The following is a 27,598-nucleotide window of genomic DNA, read 5'->3' on the forward strand; positions in this document are numbered from 1 at the left end:
TCCTGTTTGCAAAACGAATTACGTTGTGTGTGTTTTTCCCTGACTGTCAGACAGCAGGTGGATTTAAACAGATTCCACAAATTTCAATTAAATTTAATGGAAAGTTAGAGCACTAATCGAGAGGAATGGATACACTACTATGGCTTTAATACAGCACTTTTGTTGTCATTGTTGAACTTTAAAGGTAAAAACGTTTCTCTTGACCTCTTCATTTATCAATTCCTGGTCGAAACCATAAACTATAGACTAAGGTCAGACCATTAATATTGCCATCTGCAGTAGTTTCCCCCCTCCTGTTTCTATCATCTTAAAAAAAAAAAAAAAACTTTTTTTTTTTTTTTTTTTCCCACTCTCAAAATCTTGAACGATTCATATTCCACTAACCCAGGGGTTCTAAACCTTGGGGTCGGGATCCCATTGGGGCTCGCGAGACACTGGGAGGGGGTCTCAAGATGCCTTAAAAAAAATCAGAATATTTATTAAATGACACTGTTGCCACTTAACACCAATTTTGCCTAATTTCAACCCGTTGTCATCATTTTTTTCCCACCAGTTTTGCCAACTTTAATAATACTAATACTAATAATAATAATACATTTTATTTATATTGCACTTTACATTTCAGCAATCTCAAAGTGCTACAGAGCAGATGAGTAATACGATATAAAATTATTACATTAACACATTTTTGCCACTTCAAACCCATTTTTGTCCATTTTAAACCCTTTCCACTGCTTTTTGTCTGCCTGTTTTTGCCACTTTAAACAAAATCTAACCACTCTCTGCCTATTGTTGGCTCTGTTGACCCATTATTGCCACTATTAACCCCTTTTACCACTTTTTAAGCCACATTTCACAATTTATTATGCCTATTTCTGACTATTTCTGCTTCAGTTAACCCTTTCATGCCAGTTTATATCCGTTTTTCATCCCAGTTCACCAAATTTCCACCAGTCTTTGCCACTTTAACACCATTTCAGTCACTTTTTAAACCCCTTTAACCACTTATATGCCAATTTTTGCCACCTTAACCCATTTATGCTTTTTTTTTTTGCCACTTTTATCCAAATTTCCACATTTTTTAACCCATTTCTACTACTCTTAAACTCCAATTTCATCACCTTTCCCAGCATTTTTGCCATTATTAACCCATTTTAGCTATTTTTAATGTATTTTAATTCTGTTTTAAATTACCATTTTGAAGAGGGCTACTTACTGCACAAATGAATTAAAAAGATAAGAGTTTCCTTGATAAGAGTGGTTACTTTTCAGGTTAAATATAAAATACCACAGCTTGGTACCATGATTTTGTTGGTCCCCAGTTTGGCTGCCCCCCCCCCCCCCAATAGGCGGCCTGTCTTCACATGACTATTCTCGAATGTTCATGGCTGTTTAACCACCCTCAGGTACAGTGGGGTCCCCGATCTCTGACATCTTTTTTTAGGGGTTGTGGGCTGAAAAGGTTGAGAACCACTGCACTAACCCTGCTAAAAATGATGGGTTATGATCCCTCCTCCAACACACACACATACAAACACAACAAACACATAAATGTATAAATAAAAAAAAGAAGCAGCTGGCATCAGCTGTTTGGTCTCCATGTGAGCGGAAAAAGTGACTGCAACTATGTATATGCCCTTGTCAGCTCTGAGAAACCTGTAAATTTCCAAAGCATGTTGACCAAGTCTACAAGGGGAGCAATAATAATGATTATCATCAACATCATCATCATCATTATCATAATAATAATAATAATAATAATAATAATAATAATAATAATAATAATAATCTTTATCTGTATAGACCATGACTGCCCATGACATTTTTTTCAGGTCAAACATTCTGACATGCAATAAGGAGTAATTCTTTGAAATGTCATCAAATGACCAACACTTTTCATCCTGTTAAAGAGAAAAGTTGCATGTGCAATCACTTTTCGTTTTAATGTTTTAACCATACAATGCAATTTTCTCTGTCGATCTGAAATCATAACCCTCAAGTGATTTCTTTTCCTAGTGAGGATTAGCCACATGCAGACTTTTTCCATATAAGATAAGTTACTAGTCATAGTCAGTCAGCTAGTTAATCTTTGCAAACCTTTTCTGTTGGATGAGATGGGGGTTGGGGGTTGCACCCCTTCATGCTGACAGAAAGCTAACCAGGTCACTGGTTTAATTTGAGTCTCAGTGCTGCCCTCCAGAGAGCCACCAGGGATACAATTACTCTCCCAGAGTCCCATTCATCTGCAACTCTATGGTGCAAACATTAGTGTGCGTGAGACGGCATGTAAGCATGATTTTTCTTTAATCTATTCAGAAGTTGGCAAAATAAGTGCATTGAATATTCCCATTGTTCTTAAGTTCAGTCTGAAATTCTTCAGCTTTGAGTGCCACATGAAAGCTGAATGTCCCTATGACAAAGAATTTCTGATGAGGGAGAGAGCTGCAGACAAAAAAGACTGTAATTCAATACGGAGACTTCTTCCAGAATCACAGACACATTAGAATCTGTACTTCATGAAGTTTTCCCCTGACTTTCCACAAGCTCTCATCTTGAGGCAGTGGACTTCTCCATTTAACAAGGTTTAAACGAGATGAAATCCACTGTTTATATTATATTTTTGTTGTTTTTGGACTGTTCCACATATCCTTTGTCTCCCATCAGCACATTTTTGGAACTGAACTTCCATGTTTTTCAAGTGTCTCCTGATCTGTGTACACACTTGAACATTAACAAAACAGTTATTCGCAGGGGTTACTGTGCTGTTATGCTTAATCCCCCCTGGATTTGTTGAATTCTATCTCCTCCAATGAGCAAAATTTCTATAGAGAATTGTTTTATTCAGTGCAATTTTAATCCCTGGTATTACAGTATCTTTTAATACAGTTGAGGTTTTACACATAGCCAAAGAGTACACAGCCAATATTGCTTTTTTAAAAAAACCCTGCAACTTCTCAGTAATAATTCTTTCTTTCTGTCCCTTTCTATTGTTCATGTTTTTTGGTTCAGAAATAACCTGTGAGACCAGAAATAAAACTGATTCGGTGCTAAAAAACCCCACAGTTATGAAACCAAACCCATTTTCTTGGTAGAATAGGAGAAGGATCTTCTGCTCACTCTAAACTACAGCTACCCTCTGTCACCAGGTACTTTCTCTCTCTGGAATGTTTTTCAGCCCTTTAAGTGCTCCTTCACCGAGGCCAGAGAGGTATTGAGAGGGCTTCAGGATTGTGGCAGAGTAAAGATCGGTTAAATTAGTCCACCTCCCGCTCAGACGCTTCTTTTATTCAGCAGGTCAGCACCTCCCTCCCTGTGTACACACAAATTGGTCTCGCTCTGCAGCATATTTCTGACACAAGTGTCCATCTGGACTGTGAGAAAGAAGAGGGGAAGGAATTTCATCAAAAAGATCACAAGTTACTGATCATCTCTTTTTTTCACGTGTCTTTAAAACTACATAGAAGCTGTGTCAAACCCCATCAACTTACACTTATCAGCAGAGCAGTTCAACAGCCTGCTTAGCAATTTATAAACCAAAGATGACATCTGCTGGCTGAAAATGTGAACTACTTACATGCAGATTCAGAGCCCACAATGTAACCTTCCAAGACCCTGCATGTGCATGCGAGGACATAAAATTTTCAGTTTCAACTTATTTCTAATTTCTAATTTTGATTGAAATTCAAAAACATTTACATTGTAGAACAAAGTGTACTGATATATCACATCAGACACAGTCATCATTTATTTGATCAGAATAACAAATCACTGTCACAGTATATTTCTTTGTAGCCTGCACTTTCAAAGCACACATAAATGAAATCTAAAAACAAAGTAGGAATAGGGTTGAAATTAACTGGAATGCAATGTTCTGACAGTTGTTTACGGAATGAGAATGCAATCGTTACATTATTTATGAATGTCTCACCACCAATAGTGCAAACTCTAAATATGTTTGAGCACACATTAATTTGGAAACTTACTATTAAACTCCACATATGTTTGAGAAAATAACAGCAACAGTGCATGACACTTAAGCATGATAATAGCTGATACAGATATATAATGTAGTGCAGGGGTCATTAACTACATTTGTACAAGGGCCAGATGTTTTGACTGGTGCTTTTGGGGCCAGGCTTTCAAATTAACAAAAATAAAATAAATATATTTGTCAAAATAACATATTGTTGCATTAGTACTTGTATTTTCTGTAAGGAAAGTGGTCTTTTTTGATTCTCAGGCAGGAAAATTACTCTCTTTAAAAGCCTGAAGTGAAAAGTTGACACAGAAAACTCAAGATTTAATCTGGACTGGACTGATATATACATGTTTCTCATGCCCCATATTTACTTACAATAGATGACAGGTGGATTTCTGTAAATGGTGGATCAAACATAAAGTTGTTCTTGATAAAACAGTTGCAATCTTGATAGTTTTGGGGTTGATTTGAGAGCTGTACAGATTTAAAAACACAAGACACCCTAAAAACCACAACATCAGTTTTCCTCCTAACATTCTCTGAGTGAAATGATCTTTTAGGGGCTGGATGGGGAGGTTTGGGGGACCTGATATGGCCCCTGAGCCGCCAGTTGATCACTGATGTGGGGAAAGAGCCTAAAAAGTGATTGTGGTAGTTTTGCAGCCAAAGGTGAAGTAGTGTCTAAAGATGTGCTTAAAAGTGGTGTCTCTGAGGCCATATATGAGCGGGCTCAGAAACTTGGGAAAAATCATCAGACTCACGAAGAGTGCATACTGAACATGAACAGCAATGTTAGAAGGAATGTACCACTGGCTGCTTGAGTTGATGGTATTAAACAGAATGGAGGTGAGATACAGGCCCAACTGAATCATATGCAACAGAATTGTTTTGTGGGCCTTGCTGGCATTACGGGCATTGGAGGAGGCTGACTTTAAAGTAACCATGATAGCTATGTATGTGTAGATTATAACAATGCTCACTAACACAAAAAGCACAATGGTGAAGATCATGTTTAAAGTGGAAAAAATATGCAGCCTGAAGACGCTATCTCTGTAGCAGAACTTCTGCATTGTCACGGTTGTGTTCTCCAGACTGACAAAGAGGAACAGCTGTATGAACGAGTCAAAAGAGCCAACAGTCCACATTACAGCAATAGCTACACCCGTCCTCCTGGTTGTGGCAATATCAGCGTGCCTCAGAGGGAAACAAATCGCAACGTACCTCTCCAAAGACATGACAGCCAGATTCAGAGGTGACATTTTAACAGTGATGCTTGCAAACACTACGATTATGACACAGACATAGCTGACCATTCTGACGACAGCCACTGCAAAAATGTACATCAACATGGCACAGAAAAGCTGCAGGGAGTCAGTGAGGAGCAAATGACCAAACAAGACGTAGCGGGAGGACTCCAGGAGGAGAGGCTTCCTCAGCAGGGCGAACAGCATGACAAAGTTCACATAGAGAAAGAGCATACATGGCAGCACAGAGATCAGAACTTTGACAGGTGTGTGTAACAGCATCCCCTGTGTCACCTCTGATGAGGCATTCATGGCTACAGCTTTGTGCAGCTGGCATCAGGGCTTTAAAAGTAATTAAGTGAGAAAAAAAGGCAAATACAAAGTTACATCAGTAGGATACAATGAGTAGAAGGTAATATGTGCTACAATAGATGATATGAAAATTCTAAAACTACCAGTTGACTAGAAAAAAACAATTTTATGCAATCATGACTAAAACGCATCATAATAAAAATGCAAATATATCAGGAATACACAAAATCTATTAAGTGATAGGCATTATAATCAGATTCACTCTGTATCTGAGACATATAACTTACGTTTTACTTGTTAGGTCTAGTTTCACTTGACATAGTGTGAAAATATAAAGAGTGAGTCAGCCTTCAGCTCATTGTGCCCCTTTTATAAGTCACTAGTGGCATGACCTCATTCCCATCACAACCTGTTATTGCTCTTTATTGGCTGTGGAAAGTTTGAGCAGTTGTGTTCGACTTTTAGATCATTAAATATGAACTTCTCCCTGAATTAAGAGTAGCAATCAAATACATAAGGTGTTTGGGTTTATTGTTATTTCATAATATGGAATTAAGTAAATGGCCTAGGCTTTTCAAACAGTCTGTCATATGAGATGACCAGATGAGACCTCTGACATCTTTGGGTGGATTCAAACTCAGAACAGACGGACGAATGAACAAATTAATGAAACAAACAAGAGAAAGATTAGACAAACAAACATCTTCATTCAGCATAGAGATGAAGATTTTTTACACAGGGATTGTAATTTTTTAGCATTAAGTGTTCTGGTCTTCATTTACATCTAGTCCAAACTGTATTAAACAATGATGGAGGAGGATAAACAAATAAAAGACAGTAAGAGATCCATTCATCCATCCATCTTCCTCCGCTTATCTTGGGTTGGGTCGCAGTGTCAGCAGGCGAAGTAAGTCAGCCCAGACATCCTTCTCCCTAGCAATGTTTTCCAGTTTCTCCTGAGGGATTCCAAGGTGACCCCAGGTCCAACTGGATATATAATCCCTCCAGCGAGTTCTGGGTCTGCCTCGGGGTTCCCTTCCAGTTGGATGTGCCCGGAAGACCTCCACAGGAAGGCGCCCAAGAGACATCCGATCAGATGCCCGAACCACCTCAAATGACTCCTTTCAACGTGAAAGAGCAGCGGCTCTACTTCGAGGTCATTCTGAATGTCCAAGCTTGTCACCCTATCTCTAAGGCTGAGCCCATACACCCTCCTGAGGAATCTCATTCTGAGGTTCGGAGGTTTGGGACATAGATTAATCAGTAAATCAAAAAGTAAACCAAATCAGTAAATCGAAAGCTTTGCCTTTCGGCTCAGCTCCCTCTTCACCATGACGGTACAGTACAGCGACTGCAAAACTGCTGATGCTGCACCAATCTGCCTGTAAAAATGGCTGTTAAACTCCAGATGTGAATGCCACACAGGAAAAGAAATCTTGCCTCAAAGTCTTTTCATGCCAATTGCTTGTTTCACGTGTCGTTTGCAGAAGCATGTAGAGTCCATCAGACGGTAGAAGATGAATGGGTTCTAAGATTGTTAGCTGGTGAAATACAGTGCTAATGTTTTTTTCTTTTTTGGCCCTAAATGTCAGTCAGTTAACATTTCCAAGCTGTAATTCAGCTGGGTCCGCAGCCATGCACTGTGACCTTGGTTTTTGGGCCTTCTTTCATGTCACTACTACCCAAATATAAATAAGCACAGTGAATGGATAATGTGCCTTTAAAGTAGTTTGATCCAGAAAAAATTATAAAAAAACGAATTTAGGCTTTGTCAGGTTAAATGGATATACCAGGTGAAGCAATGTGTAACCCCATTTAGCACAGGCATGTTGACAATAACCAGTTGTGAGGACTGGCGACTACTGGTGCAGAGATAAGTTAGACCCACTTTGGGCTTTTTAGTCAAATTAATTTTTAATTCTAAACCCAGATAAAATGGATGCATCATTTTTTTCACATCAGCTGGATGGTGGGTTTTGAAGTCTTCTGGTCATCAAGTTTTTACCAGCTGGAAAATAAAGCCATCAATGTGTCATTGGCTTTTGCCGTCAGTTGAACATGGGGTTTTGAAATTAAGATAGCATTGAATTTATGCATGCTGATATCAACTAGATGATTGGTTATGACATCAACTGGACATGTGCTTTGATGGTAACTCATAATGATGGTGTTTAGACAGCAACTGGCAATCAGGGACTGATGCCAACAGGAAATCAGCTTTTGACCTCACTTGATCACTGGCTTTTGATTTTAACTGGTTTTAAAATGGTTGTCATCAACTGGATGTTGGCTTTTGCTGGACTGGGCATCTGATTTGGAAGTCAACTGGACATTGTTTTAATTGTCAACTTGAAAACAGGTTCTTCTTACATAAAAACACAAAGTTTTTTTTTTTTTAAACTTTAAATGGATGTTGGCATCAGATGCAAACTGTAAATGTTCCAAAATTGTCAAAAAAGTCAACTAGATAGGATTCTACTGTCATCTAAATGTAGGACGTTGACGTCAATCTGATACTGCATTTTTGATGTCAGTCTAACACTCGGTAATTTTCAATGTAATTTGGACATCTGCTTTGCATGTCAACTGAATTTCAGGTTATGGGGCCAGCTGGCTTTGGTGTCAACTAGATGTTTGGTTCTGATGTCAAATGGATTTTTTTACTTTAATTAGGTCAAGGATTTTGGCATCAACCCCCAGTGGGTATTGAAGTCAAACAAGTTGTATGTATGAAGACACAATGATTTTATAATGTTGATGGATGATGTGAAAACAGCACTGGCGTTTGACCTCAACTCATTTTTTTATGTTCAATACTGGGGGTTGGAAACGTGTCCAGTTGATTATGAAGGTGTCAAGTCAATTCACATTTTCATCCATCAATGAATTGCCCTTCCCACACAGGATCTCATCAACTGATGAATCAATCAATCATCAAAATTGGGATTTCTTTGGGTTTCACATTCACCTGGAAGGTTGGATTTTATATATGCTGGAATTTTTGTGTGCTGCTGTTCACAAACCAGACACCAGCTGTGGAGGTAAGCTGTTGTTCACTTTACATCAGATTTTGAAGTCCAGAAGTAGACTCCTGATGTTAGCATTTTGATGTTCGGTTTTGTCATCTGGGTGTTGAGTGCTGTTGTCAGCCACAAGTTACATTTCAAATGTTAGTTTTAATAAATGTACACGAACATTGATTACATTTACAGATTACTTTGTTGTCTTGAAAAAGGAGAAAAGTCAGAGATGTCACTTCAACCAGAATCAGTTTATACTCAGCATAGTACTTGTTTAGGTACCAGTTTTTCAGGCTCAGCTGTTTCTATTCTGTTTGGTATTTCAACTATCAGCTAAATTGGATGGACATATCACTAGCATACAATATGTTAATGGACAAAGTCATATGAACTACAAGTTCAGTGTAGTTCAAACAGTTCTTCAATCGCTAGTTCCAAATATGTCCCTTTTAGCAGTTCAACTGACTTCTTTAGTAGCCTCCCTTCACTTATTTCTTGTATAACAACATAGCGCAAGACACCTCATGTTATGTTAACTTTTCAGATGTAAAAGTCAAAAGATCTCCCCTTATAAAGTCAGCATGCTAATGTTTAGCTTTGTTGGGGATAACTGGGCTGAATTGTTGTATTGAGAGGAACTTCAGTGATCGGCAACCAAAATAAGTGGTAAAAGATAAATTCAAAGTATTTCTGAATTATAAGGTTTTGACCTCTTGGGATCCTAAGAGTTTGTATAAATATTTTAGTGCGCTATGCTGTCAGGAAAAATTATTCAACTTGGACTCCCAAATCTAAAGTGAGAGGCAATCCAAAGCTTGGTCCAAAGGGAAGCAACTGAACTCCTTTCAGGTTCTTGAAGATGTTTCATCTCTTCTCCAAAAGGCTTCTTGCACTATAGAAGTGACTGGGGTCAGGGCTAGAAATATAGCCTCTGAGAACTGAAGTAACCTTTTGGTAGGGGGGCGAAATGTCTTCAAAACCATGATCAAGTCCAGCTGCCCTCCTTCAGGCCAAGCTTTGGATAACTATGACCTGGATGAAGGAGAATCTACACAGACGTGATGGGCAATGCATTCACAAGACAAATAAACCAGGGCTTTAGTTTTTTTCTTGGAAATAGCTGATGCACAAGAGTCCTCCTTTAATACTAATGTAATGAAACCTATAGTCCTTGACTTGTATTCTTTTGGACCCCATTACACTCCCATGACCCTTTAGCAGCACCTCTACAGAAGACAGCTCCTCTACATTTCTGTTGCATGAGTCCTGTGGGGTACAGCTTGCTGAAGTTCTTTGTATTGCAGGTTCATTTCATTAATAAAAGTTTCAGCCTATACTTTTGAATTCAACGTTTGTCAAGTACAAGGTTATTTGTAAGGCAATATTTGACACACTTAAAGACCCTCCTGTTAGGTCATTGTCTGACTTGTTTACAGTTGGGTATCTCAATGATCTTAGTGACTGTACGTCTTTAGAGGCCAGTCAGTAATAACACATTAATAATTCAAATGTCTGTGTTCTCATTATTGCAATACAGTACCAAGTGTATTGGTCCACAGAGGGCTAATTACATTGTTTTGTTCCCTAAAGTTAATTGGGCACATAAAGAAAACATGTCTAATGTCTTGTGAAGTTTAGAAAACTTTACCTTGGTTTCCAGGTAAAAGTTTTTGTGTTTTCTTTTTCTGATACTTTGTGGAAGGAATCCACGAGTACACAGCAGCAATGTGAGTACAGTTATAATCTTGTACTATTAAGTGATTGAGAAACAAGCAGTAGACTGCTATAAATGAATTTCTAATTTGATTATTTTAAGTGTAACAATAAAACCTATGCGATCCAAGTAAAGAGATACTTAACCAATTTCTATATGACCTGATGATACTTTGCACATTGAAAATTAGTTTTTTCTTTTTCAATCAGAAAATTTCCTTTGGGCTTGATTTTGTTAAAATAACATCCTCATTTAAAATGATCACAATGCCTTTTTAATACACACACTGTAAATATTAGAAGCAGTGGGAGCATTTTTACAGCATCCATCTTTAATCATTGTTCGAATTCAAACATTATAAACACATATTAACCATGATGCAATCAGTCAAAAGAAAATAGAATAAACAAGGGGAGGCAAAATTTTAAGAAACTTAAAAAATATATATAGTGTAAAGCAATTTTACAGTCAAATCCCAGTGCTTCAAAATAAAAATAAGGCAAAGCTATAAGGCAAAATATCTACAAAACAATAGCAACATAATTATAATAATGATAATAATAATAATAATACTATTTTTTTTTCTCTTAAACTGATGATAAATTGTACGATGAAGTGGGTGAATCTTGAATCATTTCTTCTACGGCTGCTGGCTCTATATTTAAATGCTGAGAGCTGGAATTTAGCTGTGGAAAGATTGTTACACAATTATTTCACACAAATGAACAAGGTCACTTCTGTGCTATCATTCTAGTTTTTAAGCAGCTTTTAAACAAAAACATGTTACTTCATGTCTTTAAGAACCACAAAGAAAGAGCGATCAGTAAAATATTAAAACTCGAGAACCAGTCACATTTTATCTGCATTCTTTTTCAGTCTTCTCTCAATCTTTACAAAACTATTACAAATTTAAATATCATTATACTAGACATAAAAAATAAATAATCTACTCAAAAATCTTCCACCTACCACAGGTATCCTTCTTTGAACTCAGTAAATTTGTGCCGGACCATAAATGTTGCTAGAGCGTCTGCTACCTGGAACAGATGAAAGAACAGAAGCTTAGAAGAGAAGCAATGCACTCCATCCTGACAAATAAACAAACAAAAACAAGGCAGGTAAACTACATCATATATGGTGCAACAGGGAAAACCTTTTAAGTGCTTTATTTATTTGTTAAGTTACAGTTTGTTTGTTTGTTTATTTTTTTTTTAAGAAGGAATCTGAATAAAAAGCTTTTTGGGATTATTACAGTGAAAGGCAACACACCATGATGGCACTACCTGAGTCAAGAAAGGCTGAAGTATCAACATGCATCAATTTAAAAGTCGTCATAGAACATACATCTCAGTGTAAGTTCAGAGACAGAAGCCTTACTTTTTCAGGTGCATCTTCATGGACTGCATGACCGCACTGAGGGAGGACCTGCATCTGAAACTTCCCTGCGGAAAATCAGTGAGGATTTCAAAAGAATGCATTTATCCTGTGACAAAAACCCAAAAGCAGTGGAAAAATGCTGAAAACGGTCAAAGGTGCGTGTTACCTTGCATTTGTCCAATAGTAAGGTCTTTGTCAAGCCTGTCCACTCCTGTACAATGGATGAGGTTAAGTGTGAAATTGTGCAGTGGATGGTAAAATAGCTTGGAATAAAACTGGAGTCATTTTTATTCATCCACATTCTTTCATCCTAACTAGCAGAGTGAGGAACTAAAATTTCTTTGAAGCTGCCTACCCGCAAGCTTTTAGTGTTTAAAATGCTAACTAATGATATTAGCTCACTGAGAGACTGAGCAGATCTCACCTGCAAGCAGAAGCAGTTTTGGTACAGGACAGGTGAGAAAGAGTGCAGACAGGCCTCTGAACCAGCCCTCCCAGTACTTCTCTGTCTTTGACAGCTCCACTCTCCAGGTGAAGACGCTTTCCTTTTTAACCTGTGTGGAAGAAAGTAAACTTTTTAGTTACCTGTCAATCAAACACAAACACAGAGACTGTAATCAGTGTTGCATTATAGAAAAAAAAAAGGTATAACCTCTTGGTCATCCTCTTTCATCCTTTTCTTGTTTGATTCTTCTTCTGCCTCTTCATCTTCTTCCTCTTCTATTATACCTTCACCTATGCTATTAGATACACCTGGACTGCTGGTGGATTCCTCACATCTGGCAATATCAGATGAGAAAATAAGCAGATGATACACAACCCATAACATCATAGACAAAACCATGCATGCGCATGTGAGAAACAGAGCTGACATACTTTTTCACCTGGCCTCCCATTGACACTCGAGCTGATTCGGTGTTTCGGATCTGTCCGCTCTTCACGCTGAAAGCAGAGAAAGAGAAAAGTTCAATACACTGTGTGTACAAAAAGTTCACCTGCAGGTTAAAATTACAAACATGGTTTCATGGTTGATAGCTGTAAATACAGCTCTTGGTTCATTTAGCCCATAACAATCAGTTCAACTATTTTGAACCATGTTAACTTTGCTTTATTACAGCTTCTCTAATCTCACAGCATCCCCAGCTCCTATACCTACCTCCACTCAATGGCATTCTCCAGAGATTTAAATGTCTTTGGCCGACTTCTGAGAAAATTCTGCATACTATTCAAAGCATCCATCGCAGTACCTGAATGCAAGTCACATCATTTTTAGTCATTAATAAACCAAGGAACACAAAACAGATCTTGTCATTTCATATGGCTTAAGAAGTTTTAAACCAATAGACCCCCCCAAAAAAACCCAAAAAATTATTTATACAAAATATCCACGCCCCTTTGAGAAGCTTAAGCACTAACCCTCTACAACGTCAATGACACAGAGGCCCAGCAGGGATGGTATATGATTGGCAGCTGCTGTGTGAACTGCAATGGCTCCACCCATGCTGTGTCCAATAATCATGATTGGAGGGAGGTTCTCGCCGTAGAGGACCTCCACCACTTTTCCAATATCCCTTTAAAAAGAGAAGGCAAAAGTATCCTGTTAACCTCGTTAACCTGGTGTTTCTGTTAATATTCAACCAACAGATCCCAAAAGATGTTTACAAAAAGCCTTATCAGTTCTAACAGTCTGAATGTCACAAAGTAACTTACTTGGCCATTGTATCTGCAGAGAGATCATCAGGATTTTTCACTTTGGTGTCACCTGCACGTGACAAAAGAGACAGAAAATTCAATACCAGTTCTAGCTACGTTTCCTTATGTGCAAAAAATGGTATATATTTGTCATCTTGTAGTGAGAAATTTAATTTTTAGTGGTAATTTAAAGATGAAAATTCTTATGAGGTATTTCAGTTATTTTGAGAATAATTAGGGATGTACGATACTATCAGCCTGATATTGGAATTGGCAGACATTAGCCAAATATCGGTTCCAACAGATGTCAAAATTTCTGCCAATATTTACATCCAATATTTTGGCCGTGAATATCAGCACATATCAACAGTAAAATTTGGCCATGTATACTAATAAATTAGTAGCGTTTTAAGCTGGACCGGACCTATGTAAGTTGAGGTCTTTTTCTCTATTCATCCTCATTCTTTAAACCTTTAAGTTGTTTCTTTTTTCATTCTCAAACCTCAAATTGTGTTCAAAGGACTGAATTTTTAGTTTTGTGAAAAATATTTAAATATCGGTATCAATATTGGAAAAAATGAATCTGTAAATATCATATCGTGTATCCCTAATATTCAATATTTTCTGTAAAAAAAAAAATTATTAATTTATGATTATGTATTAACTATTACAGAATTCACCTATGACACAAAGACCAAAGTATCTTTTGAATAAAGCAGTTTTTAGTTTCTATTTTACATAAACTGCATTAGATTTTACATTAGAATAAGACAGAACCTTAAAATGTCTTTTTGTGCTCACCTAGAGAATAGAGAATCGAGACTGACCAAATGGAAAATTAATTATCAATCACAACATTTCTCAACCTTTTTTATCTGGAAGTACCCTTGAAAATTTTGAAAAATCTCAAGTCATCACAGTCAAAATCTCTTGATAATTAAACTGACATTTGACGTCCCTATGACTACTTTGGAATTTGTGCATTAACAGAATTAGCAAGACAAATAGGAGCAATCTCTTAAAACAATTAAAAAGACAATATTTTCACAAAATTGCCATTGAAATGTTTTGGCACACCTGCCAAATTAGGGAAAAATGAAATGCATGCTTCTCGCGCAGTGTGTACTGTGGTAACCCTACTCATTTGCTGACCCTGACAATGACATGATATCAGGAAAAGGGCATTTAAGACCATTTTGATAATTTATGATGGGATAGCTAACAATCAGTATATTGATGCATATTCAAGCCATGGCATCCTGTTTGAGAAAGGATGAACTATCACAACCCACGTAACCTAAACTATTCATACTACCCGTTTACCTAAAAAAGTGTGTTTTGAAACAAACTGTATCTACCATGAGCACGAAGGTCCATAGCCACCACCCTGCAGTTGATCCTGCTACAAATGACGGCCTACAAAGACAAAAAAGAAACCATTTCGATCTAACAAAAACAAATTCTGAAAAGAAACTGCAGCCTCTTCATTTTCAGCACTTTTAGGTATCCTTTTCAAAATAATATCTACTCAAAAAATCAACAAGATTCTGTAATAGCTGCAGTACTTACAGTGAACACTGCCCAGGAGAGAGCTGAGTGTCCCCCTCCATGGAGCAGGAGCAGCACAGGGCCATGAGCTCCACTGCAATAAATTCTGAAAATGTTCAGTGTAGTTAAAGAAATAAATGCTGAAGCTGTGTGAAAGTCAAATTTGCTATAGCACGAATTAAAATAAACAATGTCTTAAGCACTCTGAATTTCCTTGTTGCTAAAATGTGGTGTACAAATATAAGTAAAGAAATACTGCACCTTCTGTGATTTGAAAAAAGCAATAGGACATGTCGCTATTTAATCTAATTTTGGATTAATTTCCCAACGTTAATTCAGGCCGAAGTTATTTTCTGTTGAAAAGGATATATCTTTTCCATTTTCATTCTCCACTTCAACATCCTCCATGGTTTCAAAGTACTGACTCCAGGGTAGGGGGGAGAAATCCCTCTTACGTCCAGGTCTGTGAGCAGAAAATAAAATAAAAAGCACTATCAACATGATTTTAATGTGAAGAGAACAAACTTGTCTTTTACTGTAACTTTTTCCTGGACAACACTTATAACACTGCGCAGAAAAACTTGTAAGTGAAAAAATGAGCTACGTATAGGGCTGAACGATTTGCAAAAAACATCTAATTGCGATTATTTCCCCAAATATTGTATTTGTGATTAATATGCAATCATTCTTAGGTTAATCTTAAGTATTTTTCGACAAATTCAAGCAATAAATAATTCCATAAATAAGACCATGTGTATTGAAAACAATTAAATTATTCCAGAAGCAATTAATCCATGGTAGCATGACTCTGAATATGAGAGTGCAACAAGCTTTAAGCTGTAAAGGAGGCGGCTGGGGTGGGGGAGGTGAGGCTGGCAACCAGCTGATCGCAGCTGGGGTATGACTTTAATGAAGTAACGCAAGGCTTCATCAGTTTTAGATAGAATAAGATAGCTATTTTTGCTGGTATTGCAAATGTGATGTCATTTCCTTTCTTTAAGGGCATTATCATTTTTATGTCACTCATTTTGATTAAGAAAAATATACATAAAACACAAGAAGGAGGATTTTTGTAAACCATTATAAAAGAAATTGACACTTGAATGTTTGCATAATGTGCCTAAAATCAATGCAGCTGCAAAGAATTTATTTATTAAACTGGAATTTGAAACATTTCAAGTTAAAGAAATATTGCAACTTGTGCGATTTGAAAATTGCAGCAGACCATATTGCAATTTAATCTAATTTGCGATTAATTGCCCAGCCCTAGCTAGGAATAATGTTCAGATTTTTGCAAAAAATCATTTACTAAATTTAATAAAACATTACTCAACATTGCCACTATTTCAGTATTTACTCTTTTCCTGTGTCTTTTCTTCATTAATCATATCACTTCATGTACAGAGATTAGACTAGATTTATTTTAAAGCTCTATAGCTGCAGGCTTACAATCTTAAAGCTGAACATAAAACTCTACAAATGCAACACTTTAAATGTGCATGTGAAATCTGTACACCTCTCACAAGAGCGACAGCATGTAAATACAGTTGTGACATGATTTTATAAACAAGACAACAAGGGCTACCTGAGCGTAGACAAACCCCACCGCTGATCCTGTCCTCTGATTAAGGTTTTACCTTTCTTTTTGCAGACTTCGTCAAATCAAGACTAAAACCATTCAAACACTGCAAATGTTGTGACATGAATATGACACAGTACCATTGCATACTGCCGTAATTACACTCATGTCTCGGTGAAAATAACATTTATTATGCTCAAAGCAGCTAGTAAACAATCATGTTATAAACATTTTATAACATTATGGCCAAATGTTCAGAAATCTAGTGGAACAGCTAGCATAACAAGCTAACGCGATCAACTGTGCTGTCCTTATTGAGCTGTTATGATAACACTATAAATCAAACAGACTGGATAACAAATGTCGCCTATGTTAACATCATAATATGTTGCATTTGATGGCCAGCGGGGTTAATATGATGCTCGACGCTAGCTTCTCACCCCATTTTCATCTTGGATCCGGACTGGAAGCCTCCAGCCATAGGAGGTCTGGAGGCTAACAGGTTTAAATGCAGCTGCTTCTCCATGTTGTCGAAACCGGTGCCGGTGTCTGTCAGGATCTGTTTAACGTCTCCTGCCCTCTATTTCGCAGCATATGATTTTCTTTGACACCTGCAGGGACGTCAGCCGGGCATTGGAGAAATTTTAGCTAGCGCTAGCTAACTACGTCAGTCTGACAAGCTAAAGGCGGCTCGCAGTTTTCTTCTTCTCCTCCTGCATTTTCTGCTTCTGTGATTTTGGGTCGGCCTCTTCTTTGTTTCTTACTGAGGAGGTTGATTTAGACCTTTAAATTTGGTACTGCCACCTACTGACAAGTCTCGACAATATCGCCAAACTTTGCAACATCAATGATTGTTCTCACTTAAAAGTTTCCCTCATGCTAAGTTTATCTTATCTCTTTTTTAAATTGAGCAGATTAAGCCCTTAAAAAAAAATTAATTAGGTAATTATTCCCAGGAAAAGAGACACAACACCATATTTTAAAGCAGAAGTGAAAAGTACACCACACTAGTTAAACTACACTTTTGAAAGGAAATATTTTACAATATGCAGCAACTCTGTGGCAAAGTGGGCCTAATCTGGCAAAGATAACGCAGAGAGTCACCCTTACAGCAAGGTAATGTAATCTAATGAAGAATACACACTATGAAACCCTTAGGAAGACCTATAACCAGAGGCAGAAACTCTAACTCAGTGGATAACCTCACTCATGGTGCAAATGTGTGCATCAAAAACAACAGCAATCAACCACAAAATAGCAAAAGACCCCCAGGTGGGATCACTGAACAACAGGCAACTTACAAACAGAGCAAGGAATTTTTAACACGTCTTTTCCAAACATCCTTGTATTTTTAGGATGCTTACATTATTTTGACTTGCACACAGAAACAAAAACTACCAGGGTCTAAATTATTAGCCCCTTTAGAAGGGACCTTTTGTTGAGCCAAAGCACAAAACACTGTTGTGCAATGATGTGTTTTAACTTTGTAATGCTGGCATCTTGTAAAATCAAGTCGAAGCTGAGGGTGATCAGAAGAATCATCAAGAAATCCAAAGAGAGCCACATAGTGCAGAACAAGCCTTGCAGAGCAAGGAAGAGAAATATTTCAAAGACTCTGGAAAGATACTAGTGAGAAATGTGTCTAAAAACCCCAGAACAACCGCAAAGACACTATCGAATGACTTGGACAAGTAAGGAATTGTAGTCTTAAAGAAAACAGTCGCTACAACCCTGAACAGGAGGTTGCAGACCAAGAAAAACTCCACTTCATCCGGTGGTCTGGGACTGGGAATCATAAAGGTGGAATGAATCATGAAGAAACAACCCAAAACATGCTTGGCTCCCGGTGAAGAACTACTTCCAGAGACCAAAAGGAAAATTATTTAAAGGCCTGCTCAAAGCCCTGACTTGAATCTCATTGAATCCCTGCTTGAAGATGAAACCTTTTGAAAATAATTAAACTGGTAACCAGAAGAAAGAGGCAGAACAGTAAACTTGAAAGCTAGTCAGTGCTTTGAATTACATAACAGTGATAACTACTTGTCCAACAAATTTGACTTTAATGACCAACAACTATATTGATACATGCAAAATGTTTATGAAAAGATTCCAAATAAGTGTTATTAATTATTTGTATTAGAAGGTGATTGGTATTTCATTGAATATTACTTTTTTAACGACTGTTTGAGAAGTGAGAGAGTTTGAGAATTTATAATCTGGGCAAGCAATAATTTTGAACACAAGGTGGCACCATTACATTTGTTACCTAAAGTTTATCATTGGTATTTAGTGTTTAGAGATCCTCTTCATACTCATCATGATAAAGCTCTTCCAGCTTCAGAAAATTATCACAAGATAAATTTCTACCACACTGAGATACATCATGGGAAGTGTTGTCTTAAAATCACAAAAGGAGAGAAAATCAGTCTGTTTTAGCTGCTGTTCATCAAACCCAACCTTAAAAACATCTTGAAGACCTTATTTCATGTGGACAAAACGTTTTAATTGTGGCCTTCTGGGAGATCTCCAATGCCTGAAACACTGATAAACACTTCTAATGATAGACTAATTGCAGTTATATTTTGACACTATCACACTGAAATTCAGTTTCACCCAGCGACTGAAAGTTACATAAGGATAAATGTTGTAACAGCTGGCTTTCTGCAGATACAGGCATGTTAATTTGATTGTTAGAGATACAATAGAGGGCAGGAAGAGGTGAAAGTGTTGGTCAAATGTGATTCAGCATTAATTGCTGGATCAAAGATGCCTTCAGTGATTAGTGTGCTGTGACAATAGTCTAATCCAACTATTTACACAATTGTAGCAGCAGCTGCTATGGTCCAAACTTTGAGAGCAATAGCTGTCAGTCAGGGTGTCTCTGACTAAGCATTTTCACGGCTGACTCTGATTGGTCAGATTTTTCCTTGTCATAGGTCTTTTTTCCCTCTCTCTTACTGATCTATATTCTCATTTTCAACATTAGAAATAAAAAAGAGAATTCAACTTTTTATCATAGAACTAAAATTACTTTTTTTCTTTGTTAGGGCTTGATCCACGTTTGTCTGCATTATCCTTCTACGACCCTGCCTGCACATATGAGGACATTGAGTCCTGGCTTTCCTACAGCAGGATTTCTTCTTTAAGAATTTTTGGGATAAAAAAACAAAACAAAACAAAAAACAAACTGTCTGCATTGCCCATTTAAGTTTAAGTAATTCATTCACAATACTGGGTAAAATTGCTATAAAATTTTCGTTGAATTGTCATGGATATTTTTTGGGAATATATGTAGGAATTTTTCATGGAAATTTTAGGATATTTTTGAGAGTTTTTATTACAAATTCTTTGCAGTAAAATTTGTTTGTATTTGCATGGAAAATCTGGATTCTCTTTTGGATGTTTGGGAGATTGTTTTTGCCATTTTTGTGCTAATTTGGGAAATGTATTTGAAATGTTAGGATATTGTATTTAAGGTTTTTTTTTTTCTTGAAAATGTTTAGGTATTCTCACTGAAACTTTGAAAATGTATTTTCTCCGTTTTTGGGGTTTGACCGGGAATTTGAATTTGTGATATCCTTTGAAATTTTTCTAATTTAACGGATTCATCAGGGAGTTTATTGGCATGTTCAGTGGAATTTTCTAACATTTTTCATGGATTCTTGGTGAATTTAATTTCACATTTTGGGGGATTTGCTTTGACTTTTGGGAGGAAATTTTTTGACAATTTTCAGCAATTTAAATTGAATTTTTGGGTACATTTTGAAATTAAATGGGTCTTTATGATCAAGTTTAACTGAAACATTTCAGGAATATTTGAAGAAATGTTGTAGTTACTTTTTGTGGGGAACTTCAAAGATATATTTAAGATTTTTTTTAAACAGAAAATATGGTTAGTTTTTGGAAATTTTAGAGAATTCTTGTTGCTACTGGACTTTAATTTGGTAAAAAGTAAAATATGTTGTTCCATAAATAAATAAATGTATTTTTAGAGGTGTTTTTGTAGGTGACTATCTTTTATCTATTACAACACTTAGTACTGACCAGAAAGATTCAGGGCTTTTGTGAAAACATTTGGAGCTTAAGCCCTATCAGCAATCTCGAGACTCTGTCGGTATCAGAAAACATCAAACATGTTTCCTCATACACATCAATCTAAATGGCCGAAGTACAAAACATTCCCCTATTTCTGGTTCAACTGATTAAACAGCTGTACTCTCCATCTCTACCAATGTCTCCTCTCTTTTTTCCTTTGCAATAACTGCAGTGTAACCATCTGCTGCTCAATTCTTATCAGCTCTACTTCCATCATAATACACTTGGTTTCAGTCTTCTGTGCACAAACAAGCATGTAAAAAGGTGGCAGGACAAGGAACTGGCATAAAATCACACTGGTGATAGTGTTTAGGCCAGATATTGCATGTATGTAGTGCTCATAGCAGCATAGCTATGACATAGATTTGTTGAAGGAGTATAAACCAGGGTTTACAGCTGAAATCAACCAGGGTGAAGCCTCTACAGCTTATTTTCTACTGTTGAACTGAGACTCCTGAGAAACAGATGGGCAGATGTTACTGTGGGGGATGTAAGGACCAAGATATGGTGATATTTACGACTGCAGTGTGAATGCTATATGACAAAGGAAATTGAATAAGAATATAAATTATTTTTATTGTGTACCTTGCTATTTTAACCAATTCTAGTGTGTAGCGGGGTTATGAAACCATCAACAGAGCAGCTGGTGTGTCTGTAAGGCTCAGTGAAGGTAAACAACAATGGTGAGGGGAGGAGTGGAGACTCCTTTGAGGAGTGGGAGCAGTCATCATGCTGTTGTGACATCACAACCACAGATAAATCAATATGGCCTGTTTTTCTGTTTGAGCAGAGGTTGGCTCAACACTGTCAGGGTTGCTGTAGTGGAGAGTTATCACAGAATGATAAAGTTAGCATGAAGGAGCATCTATGTCCTCACCTAAACAAAGCTTTATCTTGCTTCTTTTATGTGTGCTATGTCACATACTGTGAAGATCTGCAAATTTGATTTTAAGTGATTGTTTTTAAATTGACATAGAGCATACAGATCCTGAGTCTGGATCAGTGAAAGCTGAGTTAAAATCTCTCAGACAGGCTCAGATAGGTATGAACAATTAACGAACAGCTGACTCTTTCCTGGCACGCTGGGCCATTAGCTGTCTCTGTGACACATCTCTTGGTGCAAGTTATGAAACATTGTATGCCAAAATGACTTCATCTCTTACCCAATAAGACATTCAGGAAAAGTAAGGACATATAGTCATGACAGAGAGTTATGTGATTAAGATGTGTTTGGTGCTCCACAAACCTTTGCAGTGACGCAGTGCCTGCCTTTATTTTTAGTGCAATGTTCTGTATTTATAGTGTAATGGAGATAAGCTGTTTCACCGCACTGACTCCAGCTTCGTGGTATTCACAGTGCCGGACAGCAGAGTGGTGACGGCTCAGATTCATCTTCTGGAGCTGTCTGGGGGGTCACTGGCGGCTGGTTGAATCCGGACCAGTGGCTTGTTTACTGGTCCGACTGTGTGTAAAGGTTATTCACACAGTGTTCTCAGGACCCTGTTTTTAGCTCCGGGTCAAGAAAGCAGCTGGTGAACGCAGATCACCAAATTTTCCATACCACTTCTGGGTTTAGGCTTGAATCATTTCCAGTATTTTACTTAAGAGAGAAAGCAAGATCTACTCATACAAAATCACTGAGAACAAACAGCCATTATTTCCTTCACAACTTAGTTTAATAAACATCTGATACCAATGTCTGCAAACAATCAATGAACTAATACCTTTTTTGAAAATGCTAAAAGTTTTAAATCAGCTATAACTTGTGTGTTTGAGTGTTTGAGTGTTTTTCAGTGGAGGTCCTGGGGATCCCCAGGGGATCCATTGCAGGTTGAAAGAACTTGAAAGGAAAAAAGAACAAAGTAAGAAATAAAAATCAGCAAATAACACTATTTGTGTTAATAAAAAACTTAGGATTTTAATTCTGTATTTCATACTTTGAACATTTCAGCTCATAATTTTGGCTTCTTATACAATATTTTTCAAACTTTTAGATTCATAATTTAAAAATTTCATTCATATTTTGACTTTTTTAACTAATTGTTTTGTATTTCATCTCAAATTTTCAACATCTAACCATAGTTGACCTTTTAGACACCCCATCTAAAAACAGGAACCATATTTTGACTTTTAATTTCATGTTTTAAACTTTTTGGACAAATAAATTTACTTCTGTCAGATTTTGAGCCTTTAAAGTTTTCTTTTCAATTTCTTTTAAATGTCAAAATCATGTATAATCAGTGATATTTTTATTCATATTTTATTAATGGTTAAATGAGGTTGAGAGTTCAGAGTTGACCCTGTTAGGCCCTCAGGTTAGACCTGAATCCAGATTCCAGCCCCTGCTGGGACTGAGTTTGACACCCCCGATTTAGATGAATATAGATTAGTTAAAATGCATTAGTCTTTAAATTATTTTTCTAAACACCTGCTTAATGTAGAGACATGTGTAATTCAGTTAGCTTTTCATTAGAGATGTAAAAGTACACGCAACCATGGAAACTATGCTAATCCTGATACAGGCTGGATATGACTATATTTCTGTTTTCATGATGGAAAGCAAACAGTTTTAGGAGCCTTATCTTATTGGTTGTACTATTTTTTTCCATTCATCAGTGCCTTGCAATAACTGCTTTTATTTTTCCTGTTTTCTGCTCACTTCTAAATTTGAACTTTGCAACAAGATGCATTTTCAGCAGCAATGTCTTCACTTGCATCAACCATACATGTTTCTTCTTCAGCTACTGATGTGAAATAAATAATTCAAAAGCAGACAGTGTCCTCTTGGCTAAAATAGAGTATCTTAATCATATTTTTTCTCAAACTTAATTAAACTTTCCATATTTTATTGTCTTTTTGTTATATCACAAACTTACATCCCTGCTTTCTGTGTTTCAGTGACTAAGAATATATGTTTGCACATTCTACCTCTTATTCTATTGATAAGAAATTCAACAGTTGAAAGAATTTAAGATTACTTAATTGACATGACAGGAACAGCAGCCCACAGAAGGATCTAGATCAGCATATAAATGTTACATAAGGTTACTTTCATAGGCAGTAAAAACAGTTAAAAAAGGAAAGCATGTCAGCAGCGCACCTCTTTGTCATTTGAATTATGTAAGTTTGACCTTTGCACTGTGATGTCCAAATGTAGAGAGTAAAAGACAAAGATTGACAGAATAAAGACAAACAGATAAGACTGCAGCATGCATTAATCTGCAGTGCTTGAGATGGGAAAACATCTTGACAAATGTAACAGCAGGTGAAAAGTTGATATATGAGTGAGATATTTCTGCACAGTCAACCGCATGACTTGACGTAAGCCTGCCAGAGGTCTGACCTGGAGCTGCAATGGAAAGTCGCATCATCGACACTGCACCACCTAAGAGTCTAACACTTGACCCTGTTCAGCACCCAGACTCTTCTTAGGGTGCTGCTGGTTTGCATGGACACATGCTAATGGCTAACAGATGCTTTATGCATCCACCCACCGTCATTCATGGTATGGATTGGCTGAGGAGCATGGCGGTTCCTTTTGCCTGGAACATTTTGTAACTTTATGACTTGAAGGGAGGAGGGATGTGGGAATTCCACAAGCTCCTCAACTAGTGGTGTGTTTGGTAGTGGTGCACAAACGCTGTAGAGGAGCTGCAGTGTAAAATGTTATCAACCACAGAGCTCTTGTCAGGCAGCTGAATGCCCCCCGGAAACATGTAGGGAATCCAGACAGGCCTCTTTGTCTGATTGGCCGATTATATCAGCCAATCCAGACGTGAGGCATGTTCCTTGTTGTCCTGGTAGTAATATGAGCTGTTATCCTCACAAAGTTCAAATCTTATGTAAAGTGGGTATAAAACTTAGAAAGGTGTCATTTGACACCGTGTTCTTTTGTCAGCCTGGTTTTTAAATTATAGCTAATATTTGTCTCTTTTTTATGTTTATTTCTAACTTTTGTGTTTTCTATTCATTATTAAGCTTACGTCTCCACTCCTCCCCTCACCATTGTTGCTTACCTCTTGTGCTCTTTCTTGTATGATTTTTCAGAGCTTTTTATATAAAAGGCACTTGAAGGGTCACATATTGTGAATGAGCTTTGACTGTGCAGCTCTGGTTACCCCCTTTGAATACATTCAAATATACATTAATACTCTACTTCTACTCCTATGCCAAAATATTGTCAGACAGTATGCTTTATTGTGGTAAAAAGCTGTGAAACACCATGAAAAAGTGTGTCTATGTGCTCCGTAGAGGAAAGTTTGAAGACTTTAAGTCCACAGCAGGCTGCTATGATGACTCTTTAAGAAGCAAATCAACAAGAGCTCAAATATCCGTCTGGGTCTTTCAGACTGTGGTAAACACCCGAGGTGCACATGACAGGTGTGCACATGTGCAAAAGGTGCCTATAAATTGCGCGACATGTTCAGCAGGGAACAGAAAGCAAACAGCATGAGAGAAGGACACTGAAGGGACTCATTTACATTAAGGATTGTATATTTCTCACACTTTGCTGGATTCTAACTTTCCTGAAGGACTTTTAGGTAAATTTTCACAAGAAGATAAAGTCTTTTTTTACTTAAAGCATCTGAAGGTTTGGGGTTGACTTTTGTCTCTCACCATCAAGCAGATTTCAAATGTTAACCTTTTAAAAATACTTTTCCTCATTATCTTCTGACTAAAGTTTAATGTATTACCCACTTATCATTAGACATGCATGGTATCATAATGTTAATTCTCCTTAAACTAAAGTACATGATCTTTGCTTTTTTCAGTGAGTGGTGGTATGCTTGCTGGTTTAAATCCCACTGAGTTTATGGCCCAAAGCATTTCCACGACAGAACCACTTCCACAGACAAGTGTACTTCTGGAGAAAACCTGAAGATTTCTCATCGCTCTTGCTAACAGGTATGCACAAGTTAGCAACTTAAGAACTTGCACACTCAGTGTTGCAAATTAGAAGGAACATTTTATACTGTGGCTTTGTAGAGATTACCTGATTTTATCTATGAGTGTTTGCACAGACTAGTAAGATAAACACGGATGCTCTGAGTAAATAGCATTAAGAGCAGATATTTCCATTTATGTAACCAGCACAGACATAGAAATGGTTGGCATGAAGCCCGCAGACGTGGTGCCCTCTGGAGCAGTTAAGTTCTTCGGAGCGGGAACAGCAGCCTGCATTGCTGACCTTGTCACCTTTCCACTGGATACCGCCAAAGTCAGACTACAGGTGAGACATCATTTTGTTAGTACTTTAGTTGTTGTCATGTCAGATCTTCTCTTAAACGCTGCTAACAAAGCTTGCACATCACACCAGATTCAAGGGGAGTCTCACACTGCAGAAGGTGTCAAAGCCATGAAATATCGAGGAGTGTTTGGCACCATCACCACCATGGTGCGCACAGAGGGGCCCAGGAGTCTCTACAATGGACTGGTGGCAGGCCTCCAGAGACAGATGAGCTTCGCTTCCGTCCGAATTGGCCTTTACGACTCTATGAAGCAGTTCTACACACGAGGCACTGAGAGTGAGTTACATAACCCAAGCATCATTGTGTTTCACACACTTCTCTCCTGCTTTCTCTGAGACTAATGAACGCATGCTGCACAGGTGCTGGGATTGTTACTCGCCTCCTGGCGGGCTGCACCACAGGAGCAATGGCGGTGGCTTTCGCACAACCGACGGATGTGGTGAAGGTACGATTCCAAGCTCAGGTACGGCTGGGGGACAGTGGGAGGAGATACAACAGCACCCTGGAGGCGTACAAGACAATCGCCCGAGACGAGGGAGTACGTGGACTTTGGAAAGGTACTTTCCAATAAAAACATTTATTGGTCTGAAACTTGGCTCTCCTTTTACAGGTTTTAAATTTAAACCTCTTCTTTCTTGTAGGTTGTATGCCTAACATCACCCGTAACGCCATCGTAAACTGTGCAGAGCTGGTGACCTATGACATAATCAAGGAACTCATCCTGAAGTATGACCTAATGACGGGTGAGGCGATAAAGCTGATGTAGTGTTGTAATCCTTTTTCTGACACATTCAAATACACAATGACATAACTTAACTCTGGCTCTCTTACAGACAACCTGCCATGCCACTTCACAGCTGCCTTCAGTGCCGGCTTCTGCACAACAGTCGTTGCTTCTCCAGTGGACGTAGTTAAAACGCGGTTCATGAATTCAGGCGCCGGGCAGTACAGCAGTGCCATCAACTGTGCTCTCACGATGCTGAGAAATGAAGGACCCACAGCCTTCTATAAAGGGTAAACATGTACTCACATTACAAGCTGGCCAAAAAGCGTACCAATACATTTCTGGGACATGTCTTCATTTTTTCTTTGTTTGTTTCCTGTAGATTCATGCCATCTTTCCTACGACTGGGCTCCTGGAACATTGTGATGTTTGTGACGTATGAACAAATTAAAAGAGGAGTGACACGAGCACAGCAGTACTGGGAGTCACCGTTTTGACCTTGTTGATTGTTGGACAAGACAAAAATGCAAAGAGCAATAATCTAAACGTGTACAAATGACCAGCAGAGACTCACAGGAAGAGACCTGCAGGTTCTGGCATGAAGCTTATCTTCATAGAGATTTAAGGACTCTAACATAAAGAGACATTTTATGCACTGTAATGGTGAACGCCTCCATTACAAATATTCTTTTTCAGGTGTAAAAGACGGACATAAAAGGGTTATTCCAGAAGGTTTGTTTTAAATGTTAACTTACATACATACTTAAACCTCTGTTAGTAGCTTTGTTTATGAATTTTTTTTTATGTTTACAAGAATATACTGTGAGACTACGTGAATGATGTTGTGTTAGGGGAAATGCACTAGTCAGACTGAGTCTGGCAACAGAGACCTAAACTGTGATCATGTCTATGTTCCTTAAGTGTCTTCCTGCATTGTGAGTCACGTGAAGTATTTATTGTAACCAGGTTGTAGAGTTTAATTGTAAATAGCATGATTTATTGCTGGACAATAAGTCATAAATATATCATGCACAGAATTAAAATATCACCAGAATGGAAACATAA

The 27,598-nt window shown here is 37.6% G+C and overlaps 3 protein-coding genes across 4 annotated transcripts; 1 reads left to right on the forward strand and 2 right to left on the reverse strand.

Annotated features, from left to right (window-relative positions):
• Positions 1 to 4,614: 4,614 nt before the first annotated feature.
• Positions 4,615 to 5,535, reverse strand: LOC121519219 (odorant receptor 131-2-like). Its single transcript, XM_041802058.1, has one exon. The coding sequence runs from the start codon at positions 5,533 to 5,535 to the stop codon at positions 4,615 to 4,617; it is 921 nt and encodes a 306-aa protein (XP_041657992.1).
• Positions 5,536 to 10,562: 5,027 nt separating this feature from the next.
• Positions 10,563 to 17,187, reverse strand: ppme1 (protein phosphatase methylesterase 1). Its single transcript, XM_041801472.1, has 14 exons — positions 16,906 to 17,187; positions 15,256 to 15,349; positions 14,908 to 15,000; positions 14,697 to 14,754; positions 13,357 to 13,408; positions 13,063 to 13,217; positions 12,803 to 12,893; positions 12,523 to 12,588; positions 12,299 to 12,425; positions 12,071 to 12,200; positions 11,813 to 11,857; positions 11,647 to 11,711; positions 11,239 to 11,306; positions 10,563 to 10,955 (listed from the first exon to the last, which is right to left on the reverse strand). The coding sequence occupies exons 1-14, from the start codon at positions 16,989 to 16,991 to the stop codon at positions 10,952 to 10,954; spliced, it is 1,134 nt and encodes a 377-aa protein (XP_041657406.1). The 5' UTR covers positions 16,992 to 17,187; the 3' UTR covers positions 10,563 to 10,951.
• Positions 17,188 to 24,940: 7,753 nt separating this feature from the next.
• Positions 24,941 to 27,598, forward strand: LOC121518749 (mitochondrial uncoupling protein 2-like). 2 transcript variants are annotated; one of them, XM_041801312.1, is made up of 8 exons: positions 24,941 to 25,101; positions 25,333 to 25,465; positions 25,652 to 25,790; positions 25,878 to 26,085; positions 26,169 to 26,366; positions 26,451 to 26,552; positions 26,643 to 26,823; positions 26,916 to 27,598. In XM_041801312.1, exons 3-8 carry the CDS (start codon positions 25,665 to 25,667, stop codon positions 27,028 to 27,030), a joined length of 930 nt encoding a protein of 309 aa, XP_041657246.1. In that variant the 5' UTR covers positions 24,941 to 25,101; positions 25,333 to 25,465; positions 25,652 to 25,664; the 3' UTR covers positions 27,031 to 27,598. The 2 variants fall into 2 exon arrangements, with proteins under 2 accessions (XP_041657246.1, XP_041657247.1); XM_041801313.1 differs by having other exon boundaries at positions 24,996 to 25,151.

This window comes from Cheilinus undulatus, linkage group 12 (genome assembly GCF_018320785.1).
Source record: "Cheilinus undulatus linkage group 12, ASM1832078v1, whole genome shotgun sequence".
In the NCBI taxonomy this organism is placed as follows: Eukaryota; Metazoa; Chordata; class Actinopteri; order Labriformes; family Labridae; genus Cheilinus; species Cheilinus undulatus.

Coding starts and splice junctions, on each gene's coding strand:
- LOC121519219 (XM_041802058.1), bottom strand. CDS start 5,535: ATGAATGCCTCATCAGAGGTGACACAGGGGATGCTGTTACACACACCT.
- LOC121518749 (XM_041801312.1), top strand. CDS start 25,665: ATGGTTGGCATGAAGCCCGCAGACGTGGTGCCCTCTGGAGCAGTTAAG. Junction 26,086..26,168: donor CTACACACGAGGCACTGAGA/GTGAGTTACATA, acceptor CATGCTGCACAG/GTGCTGGGATTGTTACTCGC. Junction 26,367..26,450: donor AGTACGTGGACTTTGGAAAG/GTACTTTCCAAT, acceptor TCTTTCTTGTAG/GTTGTATGCCTAACATCACC.
- ppme1 (XM_041801472.1), bottom strand. CDS start 16,991: ATGGAGAAGCAGCTGCATTTAAACCTGTTAGCCTCCAGACCTCCTATG. Junction 12,201..12,298: donor TGAAAGAGGATGACCAAGAG/GTTATACCTTTT, acceptor TCTTCCACACAG/GTTAAAAAGGAAAGCGTCTT. Junction 11,307..11,646: donor ATGAAGATGCACCTGAAAAA/GTAAGGCTTCTG, acceptor CATCTGTTCCAG/GTAGCAGACGCTCTAGCAAC.